Source organism: Histomonas meleagridis (assembly GCF_020186115.1).
Source record: "Histomonas meleagridis strain 2922-C6/04-10x chromosome Unknown contig_26, whole genome shotgun sequence".
Lineage (NCBI taxonomy): Eukaryota > Parabasalia > Tritrichomonadida > Dientamoebidae > Histomonas > Histomonas meleagridis.
The window spans coordinates 677,533-704,412 of record NW_027150837.1 but is presented as its reverse complement, the minus strand read 5'-3'; the positions used below and the strand labels follow the sequence as shown (position 1 = coordinate 704,412).

General features: G+C 30.8%; 10 protein-coding genes across 10 annotated transcripts; 8 read left to right on the top strand and 2 right to left on the bottom strand.

Annotated features, from left to right (window-relative positions):
* Positions 1–331: 331 nt before the first annotated feature.
* GO595_004421 (heat shock 70 kDa protein 2) lies at positions 332–1,870 on the top strand (the record flags this gene model as incomplete). Its single annotated transcript, XM_067917551.1, has 1 exon — positions 332–1,870. One exon carries the CDS (start codon positions 332–334, stop codon positions 1,868–1,870), a length of 1,539 nt encoding a protein of 512 aa, XP_067775545.1.
* Positions 1,871–3,812: 1,942 nt separating this feature from the next.
* GO595_004420 (uncharacterized protein) lies at positions 3,813–4,664 on the top strand (the record flags this gene model as incomplete). Its single annotated transcript, XM_067917550.1, has 1 exon — positions 3,813–4,664. One exon carries the CDS (start codon positions 3,813–3,815, stop codon positions 4,662–4,664), a length of 852 nt encoding a protein of 283 aa, XP_067775544.1.
* A 301-nt stretch (positions 4,665–4,965) lies between these two features.
* On the top strand, positions 4,966–6,690 carry GO595_004419 (GTPase-activator protein; the record flags this gene model as incomplete). Its single annotated transcript, XM_067917549.1, has 1 exon — positions 4,966–6,690. One exon carries the CDS (start codon positions 4,966–4,968, stop codon positions 6,688–6,690), a length of 1,725 nt encoding a protein of 574 aa, XP_067775543.1.
* A 4,176-nt stretch (positions 6,691–10,866) lies between these two features.
* GO595_004418 (uncharacterized protein) lies at positions 10,867–12,921 on the top strand (the record flags this gene model as incomplete). The annotated part of the gene is made up of 1 exon (XM_067917548.1): positions 10,867–12,921. The coding sequence occupies one exon, from the start codon at positions 10,867–10,869 to the stop codon at positions 12,919–12,921; it is 2,055 nt and encodes a 684-aa protein (XP_067775542.1).
* Positions 12,922–14,068: 1,147 nt separating this feature from the next.
* Positions 14,069–15,172, top strand: GO595_004417 (uncharacterized protein; the record flags this gene model as incomplete). The annotated part of the gene is made up of 1 exon (XM_067917547.1): positions 14,069–15,172. The coding sequence occupies one exon, from the start codon at positions 14,069–14,071 to the stop codon at positions 15,170–15,172; it is 1,104 nt and encodes a 367-aa protein (XP_067775541.1).
* Positions 15,173–17,097: 1,925 nt separating this feature from the next.
* On the top strand, positions 17,098–18,165 carry GO595_004416 (uncharacterized protein; the record flags this gene model as incomplete). The annotated part of the gene is made up of 1 exon (XM_067917546.1): positions 17,098–18,165. The coding sequence occupies one exon, from the start codon at positions 17,098–17,100 to the stop codon at positions 18,163–18,165; it is 1,068 nt and encodes a 355-aa protein (XP_067775540.1).
* Positions 18,166–19,274: 1,109 nt separating this feature from the next.
* GO595_004415 (uncharacterized protein) lies at positions 19,275–19,916 on the top strand (the record flags this gene model as incomplete). The annotated part of the gene is made up of 1 exon (XM_067917544.1): positions 19,275–19,916. One exon carries the CDS (start codon positions 19,275–19,277, stop codon positions 19,914–19,916), a length of 642 nt encoding a protein of 213 aa, XP_067775539.1.
* Positions 19,917–20,955: 1,039 nt separating this feature from the next.
* On the top strand, positions 20,956–23,478 carry GO595_004414 (protein STABILIZED1; the record flags this gene model as incomplete). The annotated part of the gene is made up of 1 exon (XM_067917543.1): positions 20,956–23,478. One exon carries the CDS (start codon positions 20,956–20,958, stop codon positions 23,476–23,478), a length of 2,523 nt encoding a protein of 840 aa, XP_067775538.1.
* Positions 23,479–23,632: 154 nt separating this feature from the next.
* Positions 23,633–24,094, bottom strand: GO595_004413 (polyubiquitin; the record flags this gene model as incomplete). Its single annotated transcript, XM_067917542.1, has 1 exon — positions 23,633–24,094. The coding sequence occupies one exon, from the start codon at positions 24,092–24,094 to the stop codon at positions 23,633–23,635; it is 462 nt and encodes a 153-aa protein (XP_067775537.1).
* A 760-nt stretch (positions 24,095–24,854) lies between these two features.
* Positions 24,855–25,883, bottom strand: GO595_004412 (uncharacterized protein; the record flags this gene model as incomplete). Its single annotated transcript, XM_067917541.1, has 1 exon — positions 24,855–25,883. The coding sequence occupies one exon, from the start codon at positions 25,881–25,883 to the stop codon at positions 24,855–24,857; it is 1,029 nt and encodes a 342-aa protein (XP_067775536.1).
* Positions 25,884–26,880: the final 997 nt, after the last annotated feature.

Sequence of the window (26,880 nt, the reverse complement as noted above, 5' to 3'; positions counted from 1 at the left end):
GATCGAATGGCTGTTTTCATTTTAACTCAATTTTTTGCCAAAAATAAAATGTCTCAAATTTCTTTGTTGTAAATTTTACTCAATTTTCGTATCGTTTGTACGAATAAAAGGTAAAAATGGGTATTTAATTGTATAATGAAAGGGAAACAAAGCAATAATAGTCAATATATGGTTTTTGTAAATAAAAAATTTTATTAATTATGAGATTAGTGGTGTTAGAGATGTTGTAAATGTTGCTCCGCATTCTTCAATGGCGCTAAATTTCAACAATAACTTTTTCAATTGTACAATTCCGATTATTTCTGGCATTTTTTAGCAAATATTGGGCTTAATGAGGCGGAGTCAAAAAGAGCCAATAATCGGAATTGATCTTGGAACTACATTCAGTTCAGTTGCTGTATGTTCTTTAAGTGGTGAACCAGAAGTTATTAAAAGTAATCATGGAAATGCATCAATTCCCTCTGTTGTTGGCTTTATAGATGATCAAATTATTACCGGAGAACAAGCAGACAATGAAATGCTCCAAAATCCTCAAACAAAAATGCAATTGGTTTATGATTCTAAACGTATGATTGGTAGGAATTTTGATGATCCTCAAGTTCAAAGCAAAATGAGGTCGTGGCCGTTCACAGTTGTTAAAGGAGAAGATGGAGGACTGCTTTATAAAGTAAAAGGCCAAAATGGAACAAAGTATTATTCCCCAATTGATATATCTTCATATATTTTAAATGAATTAAAGCTGGTTGCAGAAGATACCCATTTAAATAAATCGGTTACGAAAGCAGTTATTACTATTCCTGCCGATTTTGATGATAATCAACGTAGAGCAACCAAAGAAGCTGGTAAAAATGCAGGATTTGAATGTATTTCTTTAATAGAAGAGCCCACTGCTGCAGCAGTTGCTTATAGTTTTAAAAACGCTTTTGAAAGTGCTAAGAGAATTCTTGTTTTTGATTTTGGTGGTGGAACACTTGATATATCACTCCTCGATGTTTTTAGGAAAAAGTTTGTTGTCAAAGGTACGAAAGGTGACCAAAATCTAGGCGGTCAAGATATTGATAATAATCTTTTTGAACATGTTAGAAAGCGTTTCCAAATAGAGTATGGCTATGACCCAATTAAAGATCAGCATTGTCAATTTCAACTCAAGTCGCAATGTGAATCAGCGAAAATTACACTTTCTTTTAGCCGAACTCAAAAAGCAACCATCCGTCCATGTTTCCAACACAAGCCTGAATTCAGCTACAAGCTTACACGCTCCAAATTCGAGGAGATCAACCACGATCTCTTCCAGCGCACACTGGAGCCCGTTAAGTCGATTCTTAGTGAAAATAATGTCGAAAAGTCGGAGGTCGACATTGTTCTTCTAGTTGGCGGATCATCACGAATTCCATATGTCAAAGATTTATTAGGGAAATTCTTCACGAATGATATCATTGCATTAGATGTTGATCCATCATTAACAGTTGTTAAGGGCGCTGCAATCATAGCAAGTAGTCATGGGGAAATCGTCAAGATAGAAAACGTATTAACACATGAAATTGGAATAGAAATTAAAGGGTGTGAAATGTTCAGTGTGTTTGATAAGAACACAAAAATTCCGGTATCAAAAGAAATCAAAGTTACAACAGAAAAGCAACAACAATATAATGCACGCATTAGAGTGTTTATGGGTGATAACAAGTACACATGTGATAACGTGTTGCTTTGGGAATATTTACACGGTGGATTAGAAGGAAGAATAAAACCTGAAATTATAATACATTTTGATGTAAACGAAGAAGGTTTACTAAACATAGTCGTAAAGGACGAAGATGCAAAAATGGAGAAGGAGGGTTCGGCGCACTGCGATATACAGCATATACAATAAATGGATTTTAATCTCAATTTATAATTATATAAAATCTATACAGCGCATGTCGCGAATGTAAATATAATAAAAATGGATGTATATGAAATTCTTTTGGCGAATTTCACAATTCTAAATAGAAATTGTTGCTTTTATGATAATTTCATGAGAAACTTAATATTGGCGCCTTAAAATTTGGGGTCAAATACAATAATAAAGACATAATTGAGCCAGTTTGAAGTTTTGAACTCCTTCAGAAATTTAGTTTTGATATCAACCTTTCCTAGCATATTCACATTTTATTAAAACTATTTTATCTATAATTGGATTGTTTGAACATGCAGTTTTTTTTAAATTACATACCAAAATGACATTCGGACCTTGAAAATTTTCATTTTTTTCTTGAAATTTTGATGATGTAATATATAAGTATCAAATATAGATTATGACTGAATTTCTAATGATTACCAAGTTATGAAGTGAACGTTTATCTAACGATTTATTTCTCAATCAGTCATAACTTGACAGTTACAGTTTTGAATTAATTCAATAAATTTGAATTTGAATGTATTCAATTCAGTTTTAAGTGCTGAACACTTTCATCAGTCAATCTATGAAGAGCAATGACATTCTCTTGATTTTTGCATTGGCATCGTGTTGCGCAGAGACATTCATACATGAGAAAATATGTGATAAATATATATTTTTTACTCAAAAAAATAATTCTTATATTCAATTTCAAAATATAATTAAAAATACATATAAACAGAATGCCAACATATATTCAATGATGCTTAATCATATATATCATAGTAATACTTCAATTTCATTTTAGAACATCAAAAATTTTGTATCTGTTAATAATCAGTCAGAGTAGATTTTCAAATCTTCATTTATATTGAGCATTGCTCTTCAATCTTTTATGATAAATATTTCAAACATTTATAATTCATCATATGTTAAATTGTATCTGTCCTTCATTTTATTAATTTCCATGTTTAATTTATTATTTAATAATCAAATTAAAAAATTTACTATAGGTAATTTAATTCGTAAAACTCATAATAAAAATATTATATCATTTACATTCATCATCATGTTTTTCATTAATACAAATCAAACATTTAATGAAACAACGAAAACTCTCATAATAACCAATTCAAATGAATTTACAAATGATAATAAGAGTTCAACTGTACATGTTATAATTTCCAATGTTGACGAAATCAAATCAAATGCTTTCTTAAATTGGTTATTATTAACTACTGCACATATTAATAGTTCAGTCACAAAAATAGGCTCAAGTGCATTTAGTGGATGTAATAATCTTAAAACTGTAATTCTAGAAGAAGGTTTGTTAACAATTGGGAGTTTTGCATTCCAAAATTGTTATAATCTAACAAACATATATATTCCAAGTTCTGTTACTTCAATAGCCAGTAATCCATTTGTAAGGTGCAAAAATCTTGAGTACATTAAAGTTTCCAAAGGAAATTCATATTATGCAAATTATGATAATGATGGCGTTTTATATGATATAAGCATTTCAAATCTTATTTGTTATCCGTCAAAATTATAATTCCAATATTAATACAAATCACTAAAATAAATTGTATCAATTGGATCAAAATTTTGATAAAATTTGTATATAAAAAAACAAAGTTATTATTTGATTCTCTCTAAAAAAAATGAGTTAACCATATAAGATTGAAGGAGTTTCATTTAAGTATACGTAAAGCAAATTGATTTTAAACATTTCGCGTTGAAAGGAAATCACATGAAACTGTAAAAAAAAATCCCACTTTTTGACAGAAGTCCGTTTAAACCTCCACTGTATCAATTATCGTCTCACGCCGACACTTTTTTCTCAAAAAATTGTCACATCACAAGGTCTTTGGGGTGTTCACAACTTTTGAATGGCCGACTCAATTTTGACAGAATTACAATTTTCTCTTCATTTCAAATGCCAGAGGTTGTCCTCGAGTTTACGGACCCACATAAGTCCAAATCAAAGTCAAAGCCAAAGACAAAATCTGATAAGGAATCAAAGAAAAAGATGAAGGCTCCAAGCAAAAATCAAGTTATTAAGTACATGAACTTAACATGTCAAATTATCCAATTCCCAATCTTCATTTTATCTTTGATTTGCCTCTTTAATGTTTTCAAGGAACCAAATCTCGTCAATGAACTTGCTTTCATTTGTGTTCTTATTTCCGAAGCATTCAAAATGTACATCAATGGATTTGTCAACAACCTTTCTTCAAAGCTTACCAATGAGCCACTCATCAAACGTGTATGGCTTGGAAAGCATTTCCACTATATGCTCATTGCAATTATTTTCAGAGTTGCTAATGTTCAATCACTTCTTTATTACTTGGACTATGTCTTAATTTCATTTGTTCTTTCAATGAAGGTCATCAAGAAGGAACTTCGTCCACGTGTTGGAGATGATTTGAAATCCTCTGTTGATGCCATCACTGATCCATTCATCCGTTCCACCATTATCAAGCGCACAATTGCTGCTCTTGAGATTCTTCTTTGTCCATATTTATTCTTCTATGCATTATTTACACTTAAAGGAATGGTATTCATTGCATTTATTGCCTATTTCTTCCTCTTCATTCTCTTTGCATTAGTAATGATGCCACCACACAATTGGGTCTATGGTCAAATTGATCATTATCTCCGTAAGTTTTCATCCAAGAATGAAAGCGCCTCCAAATTTGTCAAGAAAGCTCTTGACAACATTTCCAAGGTGAGAAGTCTTGCCGGCCAATTATATCCATTAGGCACATTTCGGACGATGATGCAATAAACAATAAGTTTTAATACCCTTAAAAGTTTTACATACCGATTTTTCGAAATTTTTACACATTTGATATCTAATACAATAAATATCCAAAAATTTGCCATTTCTTTAATTTGCAGATTTCTTTTTGTATTCGTTCGTGAAAACATTTTTCATTGTTTAGAAAAGAGAAAAAAAAGAAAAAAAATTTTATTACGAATATAATCCACAAAGAAATTATTGAAAATTGAACGCTGATACCCGTAAAAGAAAAGTTTACATTTCTTATTCAATGCATTGTGAAAAAGTAGCACTTTTTCCAAATCAAATGGGTGAAGAAGAATACCCAGCACCGTATGAAACGCATGAAGACCTCTTCTCTTTCGATACCTTCAACCCAATAGTCGAAAAAATCATATCCAACTTCGACTTCTCAGAGTTACCTGAATTCCAAGGAAAACCATTACAAGCACATCTCACAAATCTCCTGCATGACATGGAGGCAATCGACCCGAAAGACTCGTTTGTCGATGCGACTCCATTCCTGACCGAATTTGCAAAATATGTCCACTCATTCTTTTCAAAGGAAATCTTACAAAGCCTTAACTACAATTGGCCGCCGGCAATACCTAACGCGGATCCGCTTCGTTCATTCGTCTTCTATTACGTCACATTAATCCAATCATCTCAAAAGCCAATGAACATCCTAATGTGGGCAATGGCCAACTTCGCACCTCCAAATTGGTTTGGTGATGACACAAATACCATTAAGGCATGTTGCGCATGTATCAAAGGGAAACAATTTGTCGATAATTCGTTCTTCTGGGCATTACTGAACAGCCACAATGTCTTCAAGTATTACTCAGTCGACACTGGACTTCTTCGTCTTATCAAGAAGGCAAATTGCGGCAAAATCGAAGTCGATGAAAATAACAAATCCGTTTCAATCTATGACCAAAAAAATCAAATGGTCACCAGCTTCACGCCAACTGATCCCGTTCAAATTAACATATGGCGGAAATTGATTAGCGATGAAAAAGTTCCATTTCCATTAACAATTGCAGGTATTGGACGCCCAATTCCGAACCCATTGATATCGTCGTTATACGAAGCGGTTACATCTGACGATTTATATGTCCTTCAAACTATTTTACATTATACAGTGATCAAAATCACAGATGGACCCGAGTTCACTTCAGCTCTTTTGGACATATTTTCATACGCAGGGAAAGTCAGCGCATTGTTGACAGTAATGGTTGGGTTAGAATTTGAAATCGAATCATTAACTCCGACAACTGTCTTAAGAGGTAATTCCCATTTAACCAGCATGTTCAAGACGTTTTATAAGCGATTTGGGGACAAATATTTCAATAACGTGTTAAAAGAGATTGCGCTTAAAGTCGATGAGAAAGGAGACTTAGGGATTAAGAATCCAGAAACAATGCGAATGGATGAAATTCATGAACTATTGTTTTGGTCATTACATAAGATTATTAATAGTTCGAAATATGTTCCGACACAAATCCGTCATTTAGCATCCATCTTAAAGTCTATATCTGGCGCAAGGTTCAACCAAAAGCAAGCATCGTTTAATACCTTAAGTGGATTCTTTTGCTTAAGATTTATTACTGCTATAATGGCGAGCCCACAAACTTTTGATGAATCTCTAAATTTGAAGAATGGTATATCAGATGTATTTATACCATTCTCACAGTTGTTACAAATGCCTTTTAACATGATGCCATTAAGTGGAAGACATGCAGAAATGGCAAAATGGGATGATGAGCTATTTAATGACATATTCCCGAAGTTAATGAATTTCGTGTTCTCAGTTGCAGAGTTAAATGAACAACCGAAGTATGATCCTCCTCCTCCAGAAGTGTTAAGACAATCATTGGAATATGTACTAGAGAAAATTAGCGTGAATAACGTGAAATTTAAGAATAGATATGATGAGGTAACACAAAATAAGAGTAATTACTCAGCGGTCGGGTGGAACATAGGAACGTTCTTAATGAACTTCTTTAATGGAAACGCAATAACCAATGTGTGATGCGATTGATATTTATCTCATAAATAAAATTAACATCTGTAATCTTCAACTTCCGTAACCGTAAAATCATATTCAAAATGCAGAACTTTTTAAATGTGTGAGCGGTAAACCGTAAAATAATGTTTGATGTGGCAACAAAGTTTGAAATGTTACATACGTTAAGGAAAATGAAGTGACGACGCAAATTTTGCAAATTCGTGCGTTTGTATTGGGTATTGTCTGTTTAATTCGTTCTCAATACTCATAGAATTCAGATTAATAATGAATGCTGACTATTGAATGAAATTATATGATGAGTGTTATAAGAAGAGAGAGAGTTGAATGTGTGTCACTTCATTGGATAAGTTTGAATGTAATTGGCATTTTTTTTTGAATTTTTTTCTGAATAATGAATTTTGTGATATTGTGGCAAAATACATTGGAAATTAGAGATGAGAAATATCGCAAATATATTTTATAAAATAGCACATTGCATTTGTAAATTGAAATACATTTGGGAGTATATATATATTGTTGTAAATGTGCATGTATATTGATAAATATGTATAAGGAATTTTTGTTTTGCATCATTTTCGCAAGATTTTATAAAGCTGATATTCTGACAATGTAACGGTTATCGATTCAACATTAATATTCTTCTAAATGCAGCAAGAAAACAATTTTTTACCAAAACTATTAGATATGCAAAGTTTACTACAACTGCTCCAGACAATATTCGGATTGGAACAAAAAAATTTACTTGAAGCAGTACATCTAACAATGAAAAATTATGATAGAAATATACCTTATTCTTTTAATGTTGTTCTTTGTCATTGCATCTATGCATCATTTCTTTCTCAAAGAAAAGATGTAAGTTTATATTTTGATTATTTAAATAAAATAGAAGAAATGGAAAATCAAATCAATTCTAAAGAACCAAAAGCGTTAACAGTATTTATTCAATTTCTTCTATATTTAAATAAGAATGAATCTCTCTATATTTTTGCGAAAATGACAAAAATCAATAAAAATCTACTTTTTAATAAAATCCAATCTCATTTTCCTTATATAATAAATCAAATAAATTCGAGTGAAACAAAAACTATTTTTTCATCAAAAGAAAATGAAAATTCAAATTTGAATTCTTCTTTACAAATTACAGAGATAATTCGAAATGATGAAATCGAAAAACTCCAAAAAATATCAACACGAAGGAATTTTGATTTTAATCAAAACATAGGACAATCATTTTTAGATATATATTCTTTTATTGCTGAAGAAAGTTTAACATTAATTGATTATGCGGCGTTTTTTGGATCAATTAAATGTTTTAAATTTTTATTATTAAATGGTTCTAATATAAGAGCAACAGGCAAATATGCTATTGCAGGTGGAAACCTTGAAATCATTCATTTATGTGAACAAAATCATTCGACATTTAAAGAATCATTCGAAACAGCAATTGAATTTCATCGAAATGATATTTTTCATTATCTTTATGATAATTCTATAAATAAACAAAATGCGAATAAAGAAAAAAAGAAAAAAACACAAATGGAATTAACAACTTATGGTGTTAAATGTATACAATATAGTAATTATGAAATTTTATCATTTTTAGAAGGTGAAGGACTTAAACCAAATCGGAAACTTATTATCACTTCAGTATTATATGGTAATTTTTATGTTTTTAAACATTTAATAAAATCTGATGATAGAATTCCAATAAATATTTTACCATATTCAATAACACCTTTAAACTTTGAACTCATTAAATATTTACTTCAACATAAAAATATTGATATAAATGCAAAAGATATTTCATATTTTTATTTGAAGTTTTGTTTTCTTATTTAATATTTATTTTATACTTTTGGAGTTTATTTGTAATTTATAATACAGCGTTAATAAATGCATCGAAATATCAACAAATTGATGTAATAAAAATGCTCTTAATGAATAAAAAAATTGATTTAAATGTTAAAAATGTTATTTTTGTATTTTATAATGTTTGTTTTTATAAAAGAATGTTTAAAAATTATATTTGGCATTTGTTTAAATGATTTGATACAGCATTAATTTTTGCATGTAGAAATGGTAATATGGAAATTGTAAAATTATTACTTGAAAATAAAAATCTTGATATTAATATTGAGAATATTTTTTGTGATTGTTTAATGTTTATATAAATTTTTATAATGTTTTATTAGACAATTTAGTTTTTCATTATAATAAATGAAACAGCACTTACGATTTCATATCAAAAAGAATTTAAAGAAATTTTTAATCTTTTATTAGATAATGAAGAAATAGATAATGAAGTAGAAAATGTTTTAAAATTATATTTAAAGTTTATTTAAATAACTTAAAGTTTCTAAATATTGTATACAATTTATTTATATTATTTAATATATTATTAATTTGGGCTTCTCAATATAGTAAAAATGAAATAGTAAAAACTTTAATAGAACAAAAAGAATTTAATATAAATGTAAGTGGAAGTGTTGTTTTAACAAAATATTTGGAATTTATTTGAATAATATCAAACACCACTTATGTTAGCATCAAAAAATAACAACATTGAATTAGTTGATTTATTTCTTAAACAAAAGGGAATTGATATCAATAAGAAAGATGTTTATTTAATGGGCTTAAAATTTATATAAAAAATTTAATGTTCCAAAAAAATATTTGGAAATAATTCAAATTATAGAATACAGCACTTATGATAGCATCTGAATATGGAAGTGTTATTTGTGTAAAAATACTTCTTAAACAGAAAGGAATTGATATAAATACATGTAATATTTAAATATTTTGTTTAATGTTAATTTTTAATTATTTAATGTTTTGTTATAATTTTTGGAATATAATGAAATTATTTGGGTCAGCAATAATTAAAGCAACAATTAATAATCATATAGATATTGTGAAAATGATACTTCAACAGCAAGATAATGATCCTAATATAAATGAAATTAATAAATTTTATTTATTGTTCATACAAAAATATTAAAATTTATTTAAATTTTTATACAGCAGTTTTATTTTATGCAATTTCAAATGATCGTTCGAAAATTGTTGAATTGATTCTATCATTAGGAATAAAAAATATTAATACATATGATATTTATTATATAAATTTCATGTTGAATTTTATGATTTAATATATCAATAATATATTTGGAATTTTTTTTAAAATAATATCGGACTCCATTAATTTGGGCTTCTATAATTGGTACTACAGAAATAGTTAAAATACTTCTTAAACAAGATGGTATTAATGTTAATGCAACAGATATTAATTCATTATTTTTAATGTTAAATTTTAAATTTTTAACATTTCATAATATTATTCGATGTTTATTTTTATGATAAAGAACTGCATTGTTATGGGCATGTGAAAAAGGTTATGCTCAAATCGTTAAAGTACTTCTAGAACAAAAAGATATAGATGAATTTTATACAAATATTTGTTTTTATTATTGAAAGTTTATTTTGAGAAAAATATGTTTCAATTTTTTTTTTGGAATTATTTCTTTGTAAATGAATTTCCAATATTACTTGCCTCTATGAATGGCAGAACAGAAGTGATAGATTTACTTTTATAAATAGGGAAAATTATTGATTACATTTTATGTAGTCTTTGTTGGATACTTCCAACAACTTTTTCCTATAACTAGCGAAAAATATTATTAATAAAAACTCAATATCAAATTTCAAAATATTTAATATGTATCAACTTATTTCATTAATCATTATTATAAAAGGAATCTGTTTTTTGTTACAGCAAATTATCGATAATTTTTTCAATACGTTATTCCATCAATTTTTTGATAACGCTATGAAAAAATCAACTTTTTGAATGCATTGCACGGGTTTTTTAAACTGGTTTTTTCTTGATATGCAAACTTAGTTAATTGAAATATGCTCTAAAATTGCTTAAACGGGATGGCTTTGTTATCAAAATTATAAAAATACTTTAAAAATTCCAAAGATTACATTGGAAAAAGGTTGAAGATTAAAATTAAAGTACTACAAAATGACCTGATACTTGTTTGTGATAAGAAAATGATAATAATTATTTTGTAAACTTTGAAACTGAGAAAGAAAAAAATGATTTTTTCCTGTCAAATTTAACTCAAATATTGAATCCAAAATAATCTGATATAAATTGAAAAAGTTATCATACAACTAATGGAAGCTGATATGCTGTTTGATCTACAAATGAGAATTAAAAAATATCATGTTGACCACCAACGGAAGGAAGAAGAAGTTAAAAGGCTTCAAATTTCATATGATACTCAATTAAGAGATTATATGTACTCATTATATGTTTCTGCTGTGAGTATATGGACAGTTTTGAATAAGCCAAACCAAAAAGAGTTAATTTCTGCCGTAGATTCACAGCCTTCAAATGTTGTAAGCAAAGCAAAATTATTAAACCAACTACAAAAGTTTCAAAATGATTCATCAGCGTTTGCTGAAAAATTTTCTAAAATGAGTGGCCCACTTACACTCAATGCCTTTCTTTGTCTTTTGTCTGTATATAATTTTTTATGGTCAGTAGAAAGTTGTGAATCATTTGCAGAATTTATTTCTCATGTGGATGATGATTCAATAGTAGAAAAACTTTGTCAATGCCTTTTAGTTCATCCATTAATTCAGAATTATTTTTCTATTGTTATATCAAAAGCATTTCTTTATCTCCAAAATACTCAGGAAAATCACCATTCAGATATCAAAAAATCCGTTCACATCCTTAAGGCAAAGATTATTAAACTCCTAAAGAAGCTTCAACCACTTATTCCAGAATTTTTCCGATTTATTATTCGATACAACTCATCCAAAAAATCCCTCTTCTTCAACGCCTTCCTTAAGCCGTTCATTCTTCATCACACTTCTTTTGGAATTTCCCAAGTTGATATTGACATATTTGCCAAAGAGGAAATTTCACTTCTTATTGACTCACTTTCACGCTATTTCAATAGCAGCAAAGCTGAAGAACTCCTCAACAAGATCACTGAATCACCTAGTGACTCTAATCCGATTGTTTGTATAATTCCATCAGAAAAACGACTCAAAAGCATTTATAAAGATTTTCAATCTTTCACTCTTGTGAATCCTTGCTGGCTTCATGAAATTGATAATGATATAAAGATTGCTGGAAGTTTATGTTTTCTTCAATTATCATCATATACTGCGACACAATCACGTAGCTCATCCAAACTAAGCAGTGTTCCCTTCATAGCCCATAACTTTTTGATGAAAGCCGATCTTATTAAGTTATCTGAAAATCAGCCCAATTTCATTGATTATTTCCATAAAATCGCATCGATTTCATCTCTATATGGTGATCCAGATCTCGAGCTAGAGATAGAGCGACTTTATCATCTTGATTTGTCAAAATGGACAATTCCGAAATTATGTAAATCTATTGAAGAAGCCGTGTTTTGTGACACTGGGGACTCTGCGTCTAATGGTCTTCTCCAAGATATCTCAACATATAGCCCGCAATACGCTTACATCAGCAAACTCAAAGAATTGTCAAGTAAAATACCGAAGAACGTTAACAACGAAATTGATCTAAACACACTTTCGATAGTCGTACAACAATATCTTAAGGATCCATCTAACAATTGTCCTAGTGACAATGACGTTTATACTAATCCACGGAGTTTTCTTGATTTACACAAGAAAATCATTGATTATATTTCTTCGTCTAACTTATCATTTGAAAACTTACCTAAGAATTTGTATATCATTTTGTCACACCATTATCGCGTCCTTGAGCATATTAAAACATCAAAAGAAATGCTCGAGCTGGACACGAAAATCAACAAATTCTTCGACGATAAGAAAAGCGCACTTTTGGACATCTCTCAAAACGACTTTTTGAAAGCTTATCAGAAAAACCCTGACAAGCTGAGGCTGTTCGCGAATGAGTTCAAGAGCGCCCTCGATTGCAATATGCCAATGTCTTGTATCTTCCATTTACATCAAGCTTACCTAGTGCTTGTTGGTTTGTTACAAACTCAAGACATTGACGAAGTTGGCGCAGATCAAATTGTTCCATTTGCATTATATGCAACTGTTTTATCAAATGCAAAGTTCTTAGCACCAACTTATAAGTTCATGAATGAGTACGTACAACCATTTGCTGGTGTGTTGGAACCTCAAGAAGAATATAGTATCACACAATTTGCAATGACATATAAATACTTGGAGACAAAGATGAAGGAGTTGCAATAGATTTTTTGTGTTGATACTTTTGCGATTTACTCAAATAAATGTATTTTGAGTCAATTTTTTTCTTTTTAGTCATTTAATAAATAATTGATAATGTAAAAACCATTTTACCTTCGTTGGTTGCTTTCATACATCATTCATTGCATTTTGTGTATTAAAATTGGTGAAAATGCATTTAGATCTGCAGATCGGTAAATCAAATTATGATTAACTTTATTTAAAGCAATGATGCAAATTTGTTATGAGCATTTTCCTTGTTTAAGAAAAGAAAATCATTGTAAGCGTTACCTAATGTGAAAAAGGAAATTATATTGATACATTTATAAATGTAAGTAAGGTAATTAAAGTACTACATGAAACAAAAACAAAATGATTTAAATTTGATTTTTTGCACAATCATTAATTTCATTTCTTCAACTTGCGCACTAAATACTAGCAAACAAGAAGCACTATGTTCTCTTTATTTATTTCATTTTATCAGTTATGAAATGATAATCTAAATTATATTGATTTTTTGAATTACTCAAATGTATTTTAAGTCATTTTTTTAATCAACATGATTTTGTTATTTTTAGTAAAGGGATTTAAATAGTGTTTATTTTAAAAAACAGATAATTGAATCAATTCTGTAAAAAAGTTATAAGAACTTAAAAAAAGTAAGAACACTCATGAATGACATTTCATAACAGAACACCAAAAAACATTTTTAGAAGTTGGACAATTGCATGAATTTAATGATTTGAATACACCATGTAGATATCCTTCTCAAAAGTTCAAATAATATTTTTGAATTTTTATGAGTATTTGCGAAAGCTTTCACAAATCACGAAATCCGACTACTTCAACAATAGAGGAGAATATTTCTTATGATATATGCACAGATGGGGTTAAAATAGCTTGTGTCATATGTGCCATTTTTATAGGTTTTTTCACGGTGCTTTTTTTTTGTTCATATTTTATATGAATTATATTCCTGAAGAACGTGACGAACAAGTATGACGGTTAATGATAACCGAAGATAATTCACAAAAGCCCACATTAACCAAAAACTTTTTGAAAGGACCTTTTTAAGAAATTTCTTGCCCAAACGTTCAAAGAAAAATTCTGTGACTTTGGTGGTTAATTGATTCATCCCATAATTTTTTGTTCCATGGACGAAAATAACCACGAAATGCAGGATCTTTTTCAAGAAGATGACAATGACACTGAAAAAAAGCAAACCTATTTTGATGAAGCAGATCTTCCACCTTATAAACCTCCAGAACCAACTCCAAAAAAAGAATTTGAATGGCCTACATGCTTCCCAGAAAATATACTAAGTTTTGTAGCATGCGGCATTGGTATTGTTTTCTTCACCCTGGTATTCTTTTGTTCTTATTTTATTCCACGCAGTGAATATCTTGAAGCCAAAAAACAAAATCCTCAACTTGATTTCTTAGAAGTTGCAACCACACCTCTTGCATTATATTGGACATATTATTGTTGCATAATAATTTTTCTGGTTTCACTTCCACTATTTTTCTTTCTTGATCATATTGAAACACCTTCTATATTTCTTATAGTATGCACAATTATTTCTGGCGCAGGCATTTTAGTTTTTGGTATCTTGAGCCCAGTATATATTCGTATAGATTCTCTTGTTGATAAAGCAATCAGTCACCAAGTGTCATATTCATCATATGAAAGCGATATTAATGGAACAATTAATGAGCTTCCATATCTTGAAATTGGTTTTACAGGTGTTTCTATAAAAAGTAGGAAAAAGAAGACAACTTATTACTATTGTTATCCACCAACAATACGTATTAATGCAACAAATGCCTCAACATTATATAACACACCAGAACTTGGTGACTATGCATGGACACAAATCAAATTAAATGCGACATATCCAGAAGGAGCTGAAGAATTTGTCAATCAATATCGAGAAAGATATCGAGCGTTTTTGCCAGAGAAAGATCAAAATGGAAGAAAAATCACGTGGACAGACATCAGCGGATTCAAGACAGATTCATATAATTCGGATCTTCGTATAATTGGACGAAAGAAATTGGAAGGTAAGTTGAGTCCAGCAGTTGGCCAAACTATGATGGCATTTTGGGCAGGACTCGGATACATATACCGATTGATTGCGATTCCTTTCTATCATCCAGTGATAAATAAGTACAATATTGAGATCAATACATCAGTTGAAAACATTCTACCCGAAAGTGACGAATTCTTCCAAATTGTGAGTTTGACGCATTGTAATTAATCATTTTTATATACAAGTTAGGGATTTAAAGTGGTCCCATACGTTGTAATACGTTAATAAATTCTTTATGTGTAAACTTCGTTTTTCTCGATGTCAACATTAACTCAAGCAATGCCACTAGAGGAAACAAACAAAATTAGATGCTATTGGTATTTCCCAGAGATTTACTAGGTCGTTATTAAGGGATCCTGATTTCAAGAATTTATAATATAAAAATCACCAACTTTGTTTTCTCCACAAATATGCATCTGAATTCGATTTTGTTACTTTCACTTATAATTAACTAGCATTCATCTTTAACATGTGCCATAAAACGGTTTCTAGAAGTATATCAAATGGCCCACATAAACCATAACCTTTAGGTCGGCACAGAGTTTAGAAGAAGATAAAGAAAAAATAATTGTTCAAACCGTTACTATTATAGAAGCATCTAGTGAGGGAAATGCAATGACACCCCATAGGCAGATATTATCTTTTATCAAAGAGAAGTTTAATTTGTACATAACAAAGGGATGAATAAATCATTTTATCTTCGAAATAGAGATAAAATTAAAAAATACAGATCTTTTCCTCAAGAAGACACAAGAATTGCAGTTCCTAGAGAATATTTAAGATATCACTTCCAAAACATGTATAAACATGTTGATGAAATTTAACAGAATTATAATGAAGTAGGAGCTTCATCTTGGGAAGATCGAAAACCGAAGAAAGTTTTTGTTGATGCCAAAATTAACTTAAACAATGTTCACCATTTTTCAACTAGAAAAGAAATTCATCTGACACTCCTTACATGTGTTTCAGCAGCAGGTGATGCCCTTACTCCATGTTAATAACAAAACACCTATTTAGTGACGATTTACAGAAAAACGGTTTACAACAAGACGAGGATTTAATGATTCGAGTTCGAAATCCACCTTACATCAATTCTGAGTTATTCAATGAATATATTAATGATGGATTGATCAACTAACTCAATCAGTTAACGTATGGAACCGCTTTAATCTATGGGAGCGTTCGAATCCCAACTGTAAACGTTCGTTTTTACACACAAAGAGCCGAACAACCCGTTTTCATTCAAAAAACCATAGTGAAATTGGAGGAATAACCGATATGTTTGAATAAATGGTCATTTAATATTTAATAAACAATTTCAAAAAAAAGGGTTACATTTCAAAATAAAATCATAATATCTTGCTTAAAATAAATTTTAATCGAATTAAAGTATAATTATATATATTATTTTTTTAATGACAGAAGTGTAATCACCTTAATTTAATGTGTGACAAAAAATCAGTTCTATACGTGAACTTGAATCAACTCAAATTTTTATGAAGCTTACAAAACTATATCATCCATCATGTTTAAATTTTAATCATTTTTATCGTGAAAATTTTATGAAATTGCATTCATATTAACATTATTTTGAATTTATTATTATTGTTATTCATAATAATTAAATTTATTTTTTATGATTATTCTTATTGATATTTTATTAATAAATATGTCACCAAAATGTTCCCTTATCATATTACATATTATAATGTTTTCGATTTGCAGCACATTTTAATTAATTAAGAAAAGTTTTTTGAGGAAGTTAATTTCACACATTTTTCATGATTTAAAATAAAATTGTTTGAAGTTTGTTAAGCATGTTAAAATATAATTGTAATGAGCCGACCAGAAAATCACAAAAGAAATGGCGATGGTTTCGATAACGTTAAATTAACCTCACTCAAAAGCACGCAAACATGTTTGTTCAATAAGTATGAAAAACTTCACAAATTTCTGAAAAATTCTGAAGAGTTCTGATGATAATAACTAATGACAATTGTCGTTATTTGAATGGTTGAGAAGGTTTGCCGTTGTTTGAATAGTTGAGTTGTTCTCCATAATTTTTTTGTTCCATGAATGAAAATAAGCTCGAAATGCAAGATCTTTACAAAGAAGATGTTGAATATAAACAAGATTATTGTGATGATGCTGATACTCCACCTTATAGTCCTCCAGAACCAACTCCAAAAAAAGAATTTGAATGGCCTAAACCCACAAAGTGCAATATAATAGGTTTTGTAGTATGTGGCATTTTAATAGTTTTCTTCACAATACTTTTCTTTTGTTCGTTTTTTATTCCACGCAGTGAATATCTTGAAGCCAAAAAACAAAATCCTCAACTTGATTTCTTAGAAATGGCAACCACACCTCTTGCATTATATTGGACCTATTATTGTTGCTTAATAATTTTTTTGGTCTCATTTCCATTTTATTTCTATATAGAATTTCGATTCAGTCTCATACTTTTCATCTTGTCCATCCTTTTTCTTGCTGGCGCTTTTTCTTTAGGTATCATAACACCAATAAAAATTCGAAATGATACAACAGTTGATAAAGCAATCAGTCACCAAGTGTCATATTCATCATATGAAAGCGATATTAATGGAACAATTAATGAGCTTCCATATCTTGAAATTGGTTTTACAGGTGTTTCTGAATTCAAGGGTAAAGGTGGCACAACTTATTACTATTGTAATCCACCAACATTCCGTGTTAATGCAACAAATGCCTCAACATCATATAACATACCAGAACTTGGTGACTATGCATGGACACAAATCAATTTAAATGCGACATATCCAGAAGGAGTCGAAGAATATGTGAACACATTTCGAGAAAGATATCGAGTGTTTTTGCCAGAGAAAGATCAAAATGGAAGAAAAATCACGTGGACAGACATCAGCGGATTCAAGACAGATTCATATAATTCGGATCTTCGTATAATTGGACGAAAGAAATTGGAAGGTAAGTTGAGTCCAGCAGTTGGCCAAACTATGATGGCATTTTGGGCAGGACTCGGATACATATATCGATTGATTGCGATTCCAGTATATCGACCAGTGATAAATAAGTACAATATTGAGATCAATACATCAGTTGAATATATTCCACCTGAAAGTGACGAATTCTTCCAAATTGTGAGTTTGACGCATTGCTATTAATCATTTTTATATAAATGTTTGATCTTATAAACATTCTTTTTTTTTTTTTTTTTTGTTTTTTTTTTTTTTTTTTTTTTTTTTTTTTTTAAAATTGAAATTATACGGATTGCACATGAGTGCTCCCCAATTTTGCTGGAATGAACAGTTTTGAAATATCAATAATTTTGGTGCAGAGATATTTTCAAATATTTCAACACATAAATCAATCAACATCTACGTAAAAATTAAATGAAATAATGCACATAAGTGCACATTAGGGTTGGACTCTACGTAGAGTTTTATCAAATGAAATAATATATCCAACATAAAAAAACATGCCTGAATATAATGGAATCAAAGACAAAGGAGTTGTAATAAATGCTTTTTACAAATAAATATATTTTTGGTTACTTTATTATTATTTGTTTCCCAAAAAACGAATAATAACAGACAACAACTTCTTAAGAAGTTTTAAAAACCACAAAAGGGTCTGCAGAAATTGCTTCAAAATCAGTTAGTTCCACTTGTTTTGGGCGCTTGAGATAAAATTTCAATTTTGAACGTCTCTACGGTTATAAAGCTTTTTAAGAGAAACCTCCACAACACCCAAAGAAAAATTCTGAAGAAGATCGGCCTCTACGTGCAAATTTTTATCATTTTTCTTGGTTAATGAGCAATGTTGAAATTAAACTAGAAATGGAAGATATTCTCAACGAAGATGCCAACGACACTAAAAATGACCTACCTTGTGATGATGAAGATCTTCCACCAGATATGATTTCCAACAGAGCCAGAAAAAAAAGAATTTGTATGGCCTGAAGTCACAAAGTGTAATGTAATAGGTTTTGTAATATGCGGCCTTTGCATAGCTTTCTTCACAATCCTTTTCTTTTGTTCATATTTTATTCCACGCAGTGAATATCTTGATGCCAAAAAACAAAAATCCTGATCATGATTTCTTGGAAATGCAAACCACTCCTCTTGCATTGTATTGGACCTATTACTGTTGCATAATGGTTCTTCTATTCTCACTTCCATTCCTATTTTATTTTGAATGTGAATTTCCAATTCTGTTAGTGGCCGTTGTTTTTTTCGGGTCAGCCGTTTTAGTTTTTTGCATCGTAAGCCCTATGTATATTCGTAATGATTCTTATGTCGACAAAGCAATTTCTTACCAAACACCATATTCGACATATGAAAGCGATATTAACGCCACAATTAATGAGCTCCCATATCTTGAAGTTGGTTTTTTTGGTTTTTCTTCACAAAAAAAGAAGAAGTTCACATATTACTACTATTGTGATCCACCAAGAGTCCGTATTAATGTAACAAATGCTTCAACATCATATAACTTACCAGAACTTGGTGACTATGCATGGACACAAATCTATTTAAATGCGACATATCCAGAAGGAGTCGAAGAATATGTGAACACATTTCGAGAAAGATATCGAAAATATTTACCATCGAAAGATCAAGCTGGATTAAAAATCACGTGGACAGACATCAGCGGATTTAAAACAAAATCATATGATTCAAGTCTCCGACTCATTACAAGAAAGAAATTGGAAGGCGGAATGAGTCCAGCAGTTGGCCAAACTATGATTGCGTTTTGGGCAGGACTCGGATACATATATCGATTGATGACAATTCCTTTCTATCGACCAGTGATAAATAAGTTTGATATCGAGATCTCGAATGCATCAGTGGAATATATTCCAGAAGAAGGTGACGAATTCTTCCAACTTGTGAGTTCGGTAAGATGTGATTAATCATTTTTATATAAACATTTGATTTTATATTATATTTGTTTTTTTATTATGTAATTATAATAATAATGTTATCAGCCTTCTTTGAAAATTAATTGTTTCAAGAAATGTTATTGTTTGGTTATGAAATTTTATAATTTTCAATTACAAAACTATATATGGATATTTTTTTAAAATTGATTTATCTTATTTACATTATATAATGCATACATCTCAATACCTATGAAAAACAATTTGTTGGAGGTAATTTAATAATCGAATGACAGATTCATTGGTGCAAATGAAAAATTCATCCATTAATGGATTAAAAAAGTTCGACAAAATGTAGATGAACGAGCAATGTTGGCACAATTGCGACAAATAATCAACCTCTTTTTAATAACCGCGTATGATCAACGTTGTATTTAATGTTATTTCTTTATAAACATTATATATGATATATAATTTGATTTTATTGAATCATGAACTTTCATATCAAACTACTTCACACTCTGTACCTGCTTATTGTGAAATTTTTTGTAAATTAATTTGAATCAGATTTTAAGAAAACAAATAACTTAGGAAGGCAATTGAGTTTATTTAAATGATCATTCTTCCATAATAATAATAGTTCACATTCATTAACCATTGCGTGCTAAATTCGAATAAAAATTAACAACAACATGCAAAAGAAAGTACTCCATTATTTCAAAGTTTGAGATCGATACAATGCACTTAGCGAGTATTTCCAAAATTAGACAATACCTAAAACAAACAAATTTTATTTTTAGAATATAAAATGCACTGGAAATCGTCCACAGTTTTCATGTTACGTCAAAGTTACCATTGTGTTAACAATTTCTTTTTGGTTGACCTTGTTCACTTGTTTCCATAATAGATACATTTAATTTCCTTTTAGAACGCATTCTAGATAACAGTTAAGCAGTATTAAAAAAAATTTAAATTGTAGGAATATTCACATGAAGCGATGACCGTTTATTAAAGGGAAAAAATATTATGGACCACCCCCGAGTCTAAACAGAGCAAGTGAAAACCCAATTGGATGTCATATCCATTTCCTTGGGGTCCACCGCCTCCAGGATATATTCCAGGACTTGGACGAGGTGCTGTTGGATTTATTGATACCATTGAAAGTGCTAAAGTTGATATTGAATATGATATTAAATCGCCTAAACTAGCCAGGCGAATCAAAGAAGAAAACGACAAAGCCGATGAATTTTATGAAGAAATAGATCGCAAAATGAAAGAAAGGAATAAAAAAAAGAACAAAGCACCGCCTCCACCAGAAAAAACCATTTTTGATGAAGTCAGAGATAAATATGCTGATCTCAAAGAAGGTTTGAAAACAATTTCAGCAAGTGAATGGGAAAACCTGCCTGAAATAGGTGCTACCACATACCATCGCCCTAAATGGGAACTTTTCACACATGCATCAGATAGAATGATTACAAATGATTTTGATGATTCAGCACTTAATAGGCTTGACAAAGAAACAGATGGTAATATTGACTCTGATAAGCGTATTATGGCTGTTTCACGTGCTCAACAATCTGTTCTTAATATTCAATTATCCAAAATTGTAGGTCCGCATCAACAAAGTATAGATGTTACCAGTTTTATGCGAGAGCTTGATCAACAAGCTTCCACTGTCATCCAACAATTTGATGATTTAGATCGAGCCGCATCATTATATAGATCATTAACGCATGCAAACAAAGATAATCCACAAGGATGGTTATTGCGAGCACGTGTAGAAGAAAAACGTGGCCGATTAGACAAGGCGCGAAAAGCTGCTCGAGATGGAATGTTACATTGTCCCCAATCCGAATTATTAGTCTTGGAATGTGCGCGGTTGTCATCACGACCTGACGCAATATCAATACTACAGTCAGCGCTAAAGGTTAACCACTCTAATTCAGAGAAGATCTGGTTACAACTTATCGCATATCAAACAAACAGTAACTCAAAAAAAGTGACACTCGAAAGTGCTTTGAGAGCTTTACCCAAAAGTGAAACTTTATGGCTTGTTGCATCAACTTTAGAAGAAGGTGATAAGCATATAGAAATGATAAAAAGGGCATTAGAAATTCTCCCCTATAGCAAAAGGCTTTGGATTGAAGGTATTAAAACATCAAATTCATATGAAGATTCTCAATACTTTATTGAGAACTCATTAAAACAACTTGGTGAAGATACAGATATTTTAATCAGTTGGTCACAAATCGAAGAGAAGTATGGTAACACGGACAAATGCAGTGAAATTTGTCAAAGAATTATCCCTGATGAAAAAAGAGATTTAATCAGTGATGCAGAAGCAAGCGAAATCGAAGGGTTTCCTAAGACAGCCATTTCAATCATCGAAATAATTCCATTTAATGATAATTTTTTAATTCAAGCCTCCGCTATTCAACGTCGTTCACACATATATACATCCAGAGCGTTATATCTAAGGTATTCCACCGAAACGAATGATTTTATACCATTTCTCAAATTCGAACGAGAAAATGGCAACATCGAAAATGCAGTTGAGCTTGCGTTAAAGCTCGAGAAAGACAATGACCAAGTTGTATGTGAGATCTGTGACTTCTTACCAAACATATCTCAATCCATTGAAATCATCAAAAGTATATTACAACTTCGCCCAAACTCCGAAACGTTATCTTTAAAGCTCATTGACCTCTACATCGAGTCACATCAATTAGAAGAAGCGCATAATTTTTCGAATTTCATCTGTGACACAATCATCACTCCAGAGGTTTACATCAAAACTGCCACAATTAACGAACAATTTGGGGGCGATGTCAATTTCTTAGAGAGGTCAATCCAAACATTTCCCAAAGAGCCAAAATTTTATCTTTTATTATCATTACATTCAGATTCTCCATTAAATGTCTTACAAAAAGGCATTAATGCGTGTCCTAATTCTAGTGAATTATTTATCGAATTAATTAAAAAGTCAATAAATTTGGGATTAACTAAGCCACGAATTAGAGCATTGTTTGAACATGCGAAACGAAATTGCGGCGACCAGTCGATAATTTGGTTATATTCCGCTGAGTTTGAGCCTGCTTCGAACAAGTTCATTGTTTTGGAGGAGGCGAAAAAGTATTGTCGAAACGACGTGGGCTTAATTTGGGCTAAGCAAATAGAACTAACAGAACTGGAAAGCAGGCTATCGTTTGCCAAGGAAACTGTCGAAAAAATGGGGAACATGAAGGAAGTCGTACTGGAGCTGGCGCTGACGTACTGGAAGTTGGGCAACATCGACTTGGCAAAGAGAACGTTAGAGAACTTGAACCTGGAGCACCCCAACTGGGGCGACGGTTGGATATTCAGAATTAAATTTGAAAAGACTATTGGGGGGGCCCAAAGTTTGAAAGAGGCACTGGGAAAAGTGGAAAACATTAAAATTACAGAAGGATTCATATGGAAGCATCATAGAGAAGACGTAATGAACTTCGAAATGTCGCAAATGGAGTTGCTAAACGATGTCGTCGATTTGACACCTGATCCAATGGTGTCCGAATCGTCAATTTTGGGAGACATCATATCACTGGAGCAATGATAACGAATTCGTAATGCAGAAGAAACATAAATTTGTGTTTAAAATTTCTTGTTTTCGTAATTTTACTTTTGCATTTTCTCGGAAATAGAAAGAAGTTGAAAAACAAAAAAAGTTTTTTATGTCAATTGTTTAGTTCTAAGAATGTTCTTCTTACTTAAAAGCCACCACGAAGACGAAGAACTAAGTGAAGGGTGGAATCCTTTTGGATGGAGTAATCTTGAAGTGTGTTGCCATCTTCAAGTTGCTTACCAGCGAAAATTAAACGTTGTTGATCTGGTGGGATACCTTCCTTGTCTTGAATCTTGGACTTGACATCTTCGATACGATCAGTTGGTTCAACTTCAAGTGTGATGTGCTTTCCTGTGAGGGTCTTGACGAAGATTTGCATACCACCACGAAGACGAAGAACTAAGTGAAGGGTGGAATCCTTTTGGATGGAGTAATCTTGAAGTGTGTTGCCATCTTCAAGTTGCTTACCAGCAAAGATAAGACGTTGTTGATCTGGTGGGATGCCTTCCTTATCTTGGATCTTGGACTTGACATCTTCAATACGATCAGTTGGTTCAACTTCAAGTGTGATGTGCTTGCCTGTGAGGGTCTTGACGAAGATTTGCATAATGAAAAATGAGGTGAACACTTAAATTTTCATTCAATTTCAGCGTTGAGTGGTCGGGTCACTTTTTCGTTTACTTGTGGCATTTTATCTAAAAATATATGGCCGACGATAGCAAAAGTAACGGATAAAGGCGCTAGGTGATAACATTGTGTTTATGCAGCCACTCTCTAGTTGGCACTGGGTTTGGTGACTGTGAACACAATAATAATATCCGCCGATATTATATTTCATCAGCAAGATTATGATATGGAACACAAAATTTCCCGAATTCTTCTATATCATATTTTTATATTTTAAATTAATTTCGCATATTCTCATAAAGATATTTAAAAATATTAATTCGATGAAATTCAATTGTTGTTTTATATACATTTCCAAATGATGAACGATATTGTTCAGACAAATGAAAATTTCTTCTTTTCCTTTTGCACATTTAACTTTATTTGGCTGAAAAGTAAACGTTCGCCAAGTCTTGAATTTGGGATTTTTAGTATCATATTTGAAAAAAATTTAATTAAAAGAGGTGTCAATTTATACAAATAATTAGAAGCAAACCAATGGATTTCACAAAGTTTGTCCAAGTAGATCATTAAATGTAATTCTAAATACTCATCAATGAAAACCTCATAAAAAAAATCCTTAAGCTTGAACCAAATATTATTATGAAATCACAAACTAGCAAGCAAAGATATAATTTTGGGTAGAAATATTTCTGCAAGAATCAAAAATTTTCAAAACGGCATTTTATTGAAGACATAAATTAACTTGTACAGTGTGTCAAACTCAATATTTCATAGAAGTACGCGCCTTCCTTTGGTACGTCATCAACTGAAAGATTAATTTCAATATTTGATTTTGTAATCACAGGGCGATATATAGGTATTGACAGGAGCTCATAAACGTAACCAAACCCTGCCCAGAACGCTATCATTGTCTTACCAACGTCTGGGTTCAATTGACCAGATAATTCTTTTTTCTTGACAAAAATAGGATTCGGGTTATAAGTTTTCATTTTATATCCACTGATATCTGTCCACGTGATTTTTCTTCCGTTTTGATCATTTTCTGGTAAAGCAAGCCGATATATTTCACGGTATTTGTTAAAATATTCTAAAACTTCTGGCGAAAAAGTCGCGTTTAACTCGACCTGCACCCATGCGTAGTCACCAAATTCGGGTAGATAATATGACGTTGTTGCATTTGTTGAATAATTTACAACCGTTGGGGGGTTACAATAGTAATAAAATGTTCTTTTGCCAGTTTTAGTTTTGGAGACACCTGTATAACCAATTTCAAGATATGGAAGGCCATTAATCATTTCATTAATATCATCTTCATATGATGAATAATCATAAGAATTACTTAATGCATTGTCAACTACTTCATCTAGGCGAATATATATGGGACTCAAAATACCAAAAATAAAGACTGCCAAACATGTGAATGTAAATATTTCAACTAAAAGAAGATTGCAATAATATAAAAATAAGGGCAAAACAACAAAAAAGATAAGAAGAACGCAATAATATGTCCAATATAAGGCAAGTGGAGTTGTTGAAATATCATAAAAATCTAGATCTGGATGTTCTTCTTTAGCTTTAATGTATTTGCTTCGAGGAATAAAGAACGAACAAAAGAATAGTAACGTGAAAAAAATAATGAAGAATGCACTTATGATAATTGCTGCCCAAGGAACTTTTAGATCTTCTGAACTATCTTCTTTGGTTGCTGGAGGAGGAGGTGGGGGAAGATCTAAATCGTCGAATTCGATTATTTCGTTCTTGCTCATTTGATTTTAAGTTGAACTTCAATTAGCGGTTATAGAAAAATAACGTGTTTGCATTGTGAATCTCTGTTTGAAAACAATAAACGGTTACCTGTGGGAAAATGTTTTTTGATGGGAATAAATTTTTACATATAATTTGCATATTATCATAATGCCAACAATACTGAATAAAAGAGTAAATTTGGCGTATAATTCATTTTTAGATTGAACTTCAATTTAGTGTATCAGTCAATAAAAATATTTTATTTCATTTTATTTTTTTAGACGAAAGATATGAATACATTTTAATAGGGCATAGAAGCCATCTTGACTCATCAAGGTCACAAGATATTGATTATTATCGACAACAAAATTTGGGGCGCCTCATTTTCTGTAACTTACAACGGCCACTTTTTTACTGACCGACATGTCGATATATATATCAAATGGAACAAGAGAAAAATTCCACTGAGAAACAAGAGTTATCCGAATTAGAATATCTTCAAAAAATTGAAGAGGCAATTTTTGATTTACAAAGCGATAACATACAAGAAATTGCTCTAACAATAATGAAATATTATCAACCCAATATACAAATTTCCTTCAATCATATCATTTGTTATTTAACATATTCATATTTCATAGCAAATAGCAAAAACGATGATATATGTATTCGTTTTTTGCAAGCGATTGAATCTCAAGAACGATCAATCAAAGAAAACCAAAGTAATATTCTCAAAATATTTGCTCAAATTCTTCTTGATTCTTGTTCAGATGAATCTAATTATCTTCTTGAAAAGTTGCTTGAAAACAAAATTATTGATGAGAAATTTGTGATAGGCAAACAAACATATTACTTCGGACACTTACGAACTATTGAAGAAAATCAAAAAATACAACAAGACTCAAAGTTTACCGGTTCCTTTTTATCCAAATTCGATGAATATTCTAAAGAAAACTTTGAAACTCATAAGCGCTTAATATCCGAAGGTGTTAATCCAAATGAATTATCGAAAGTTTT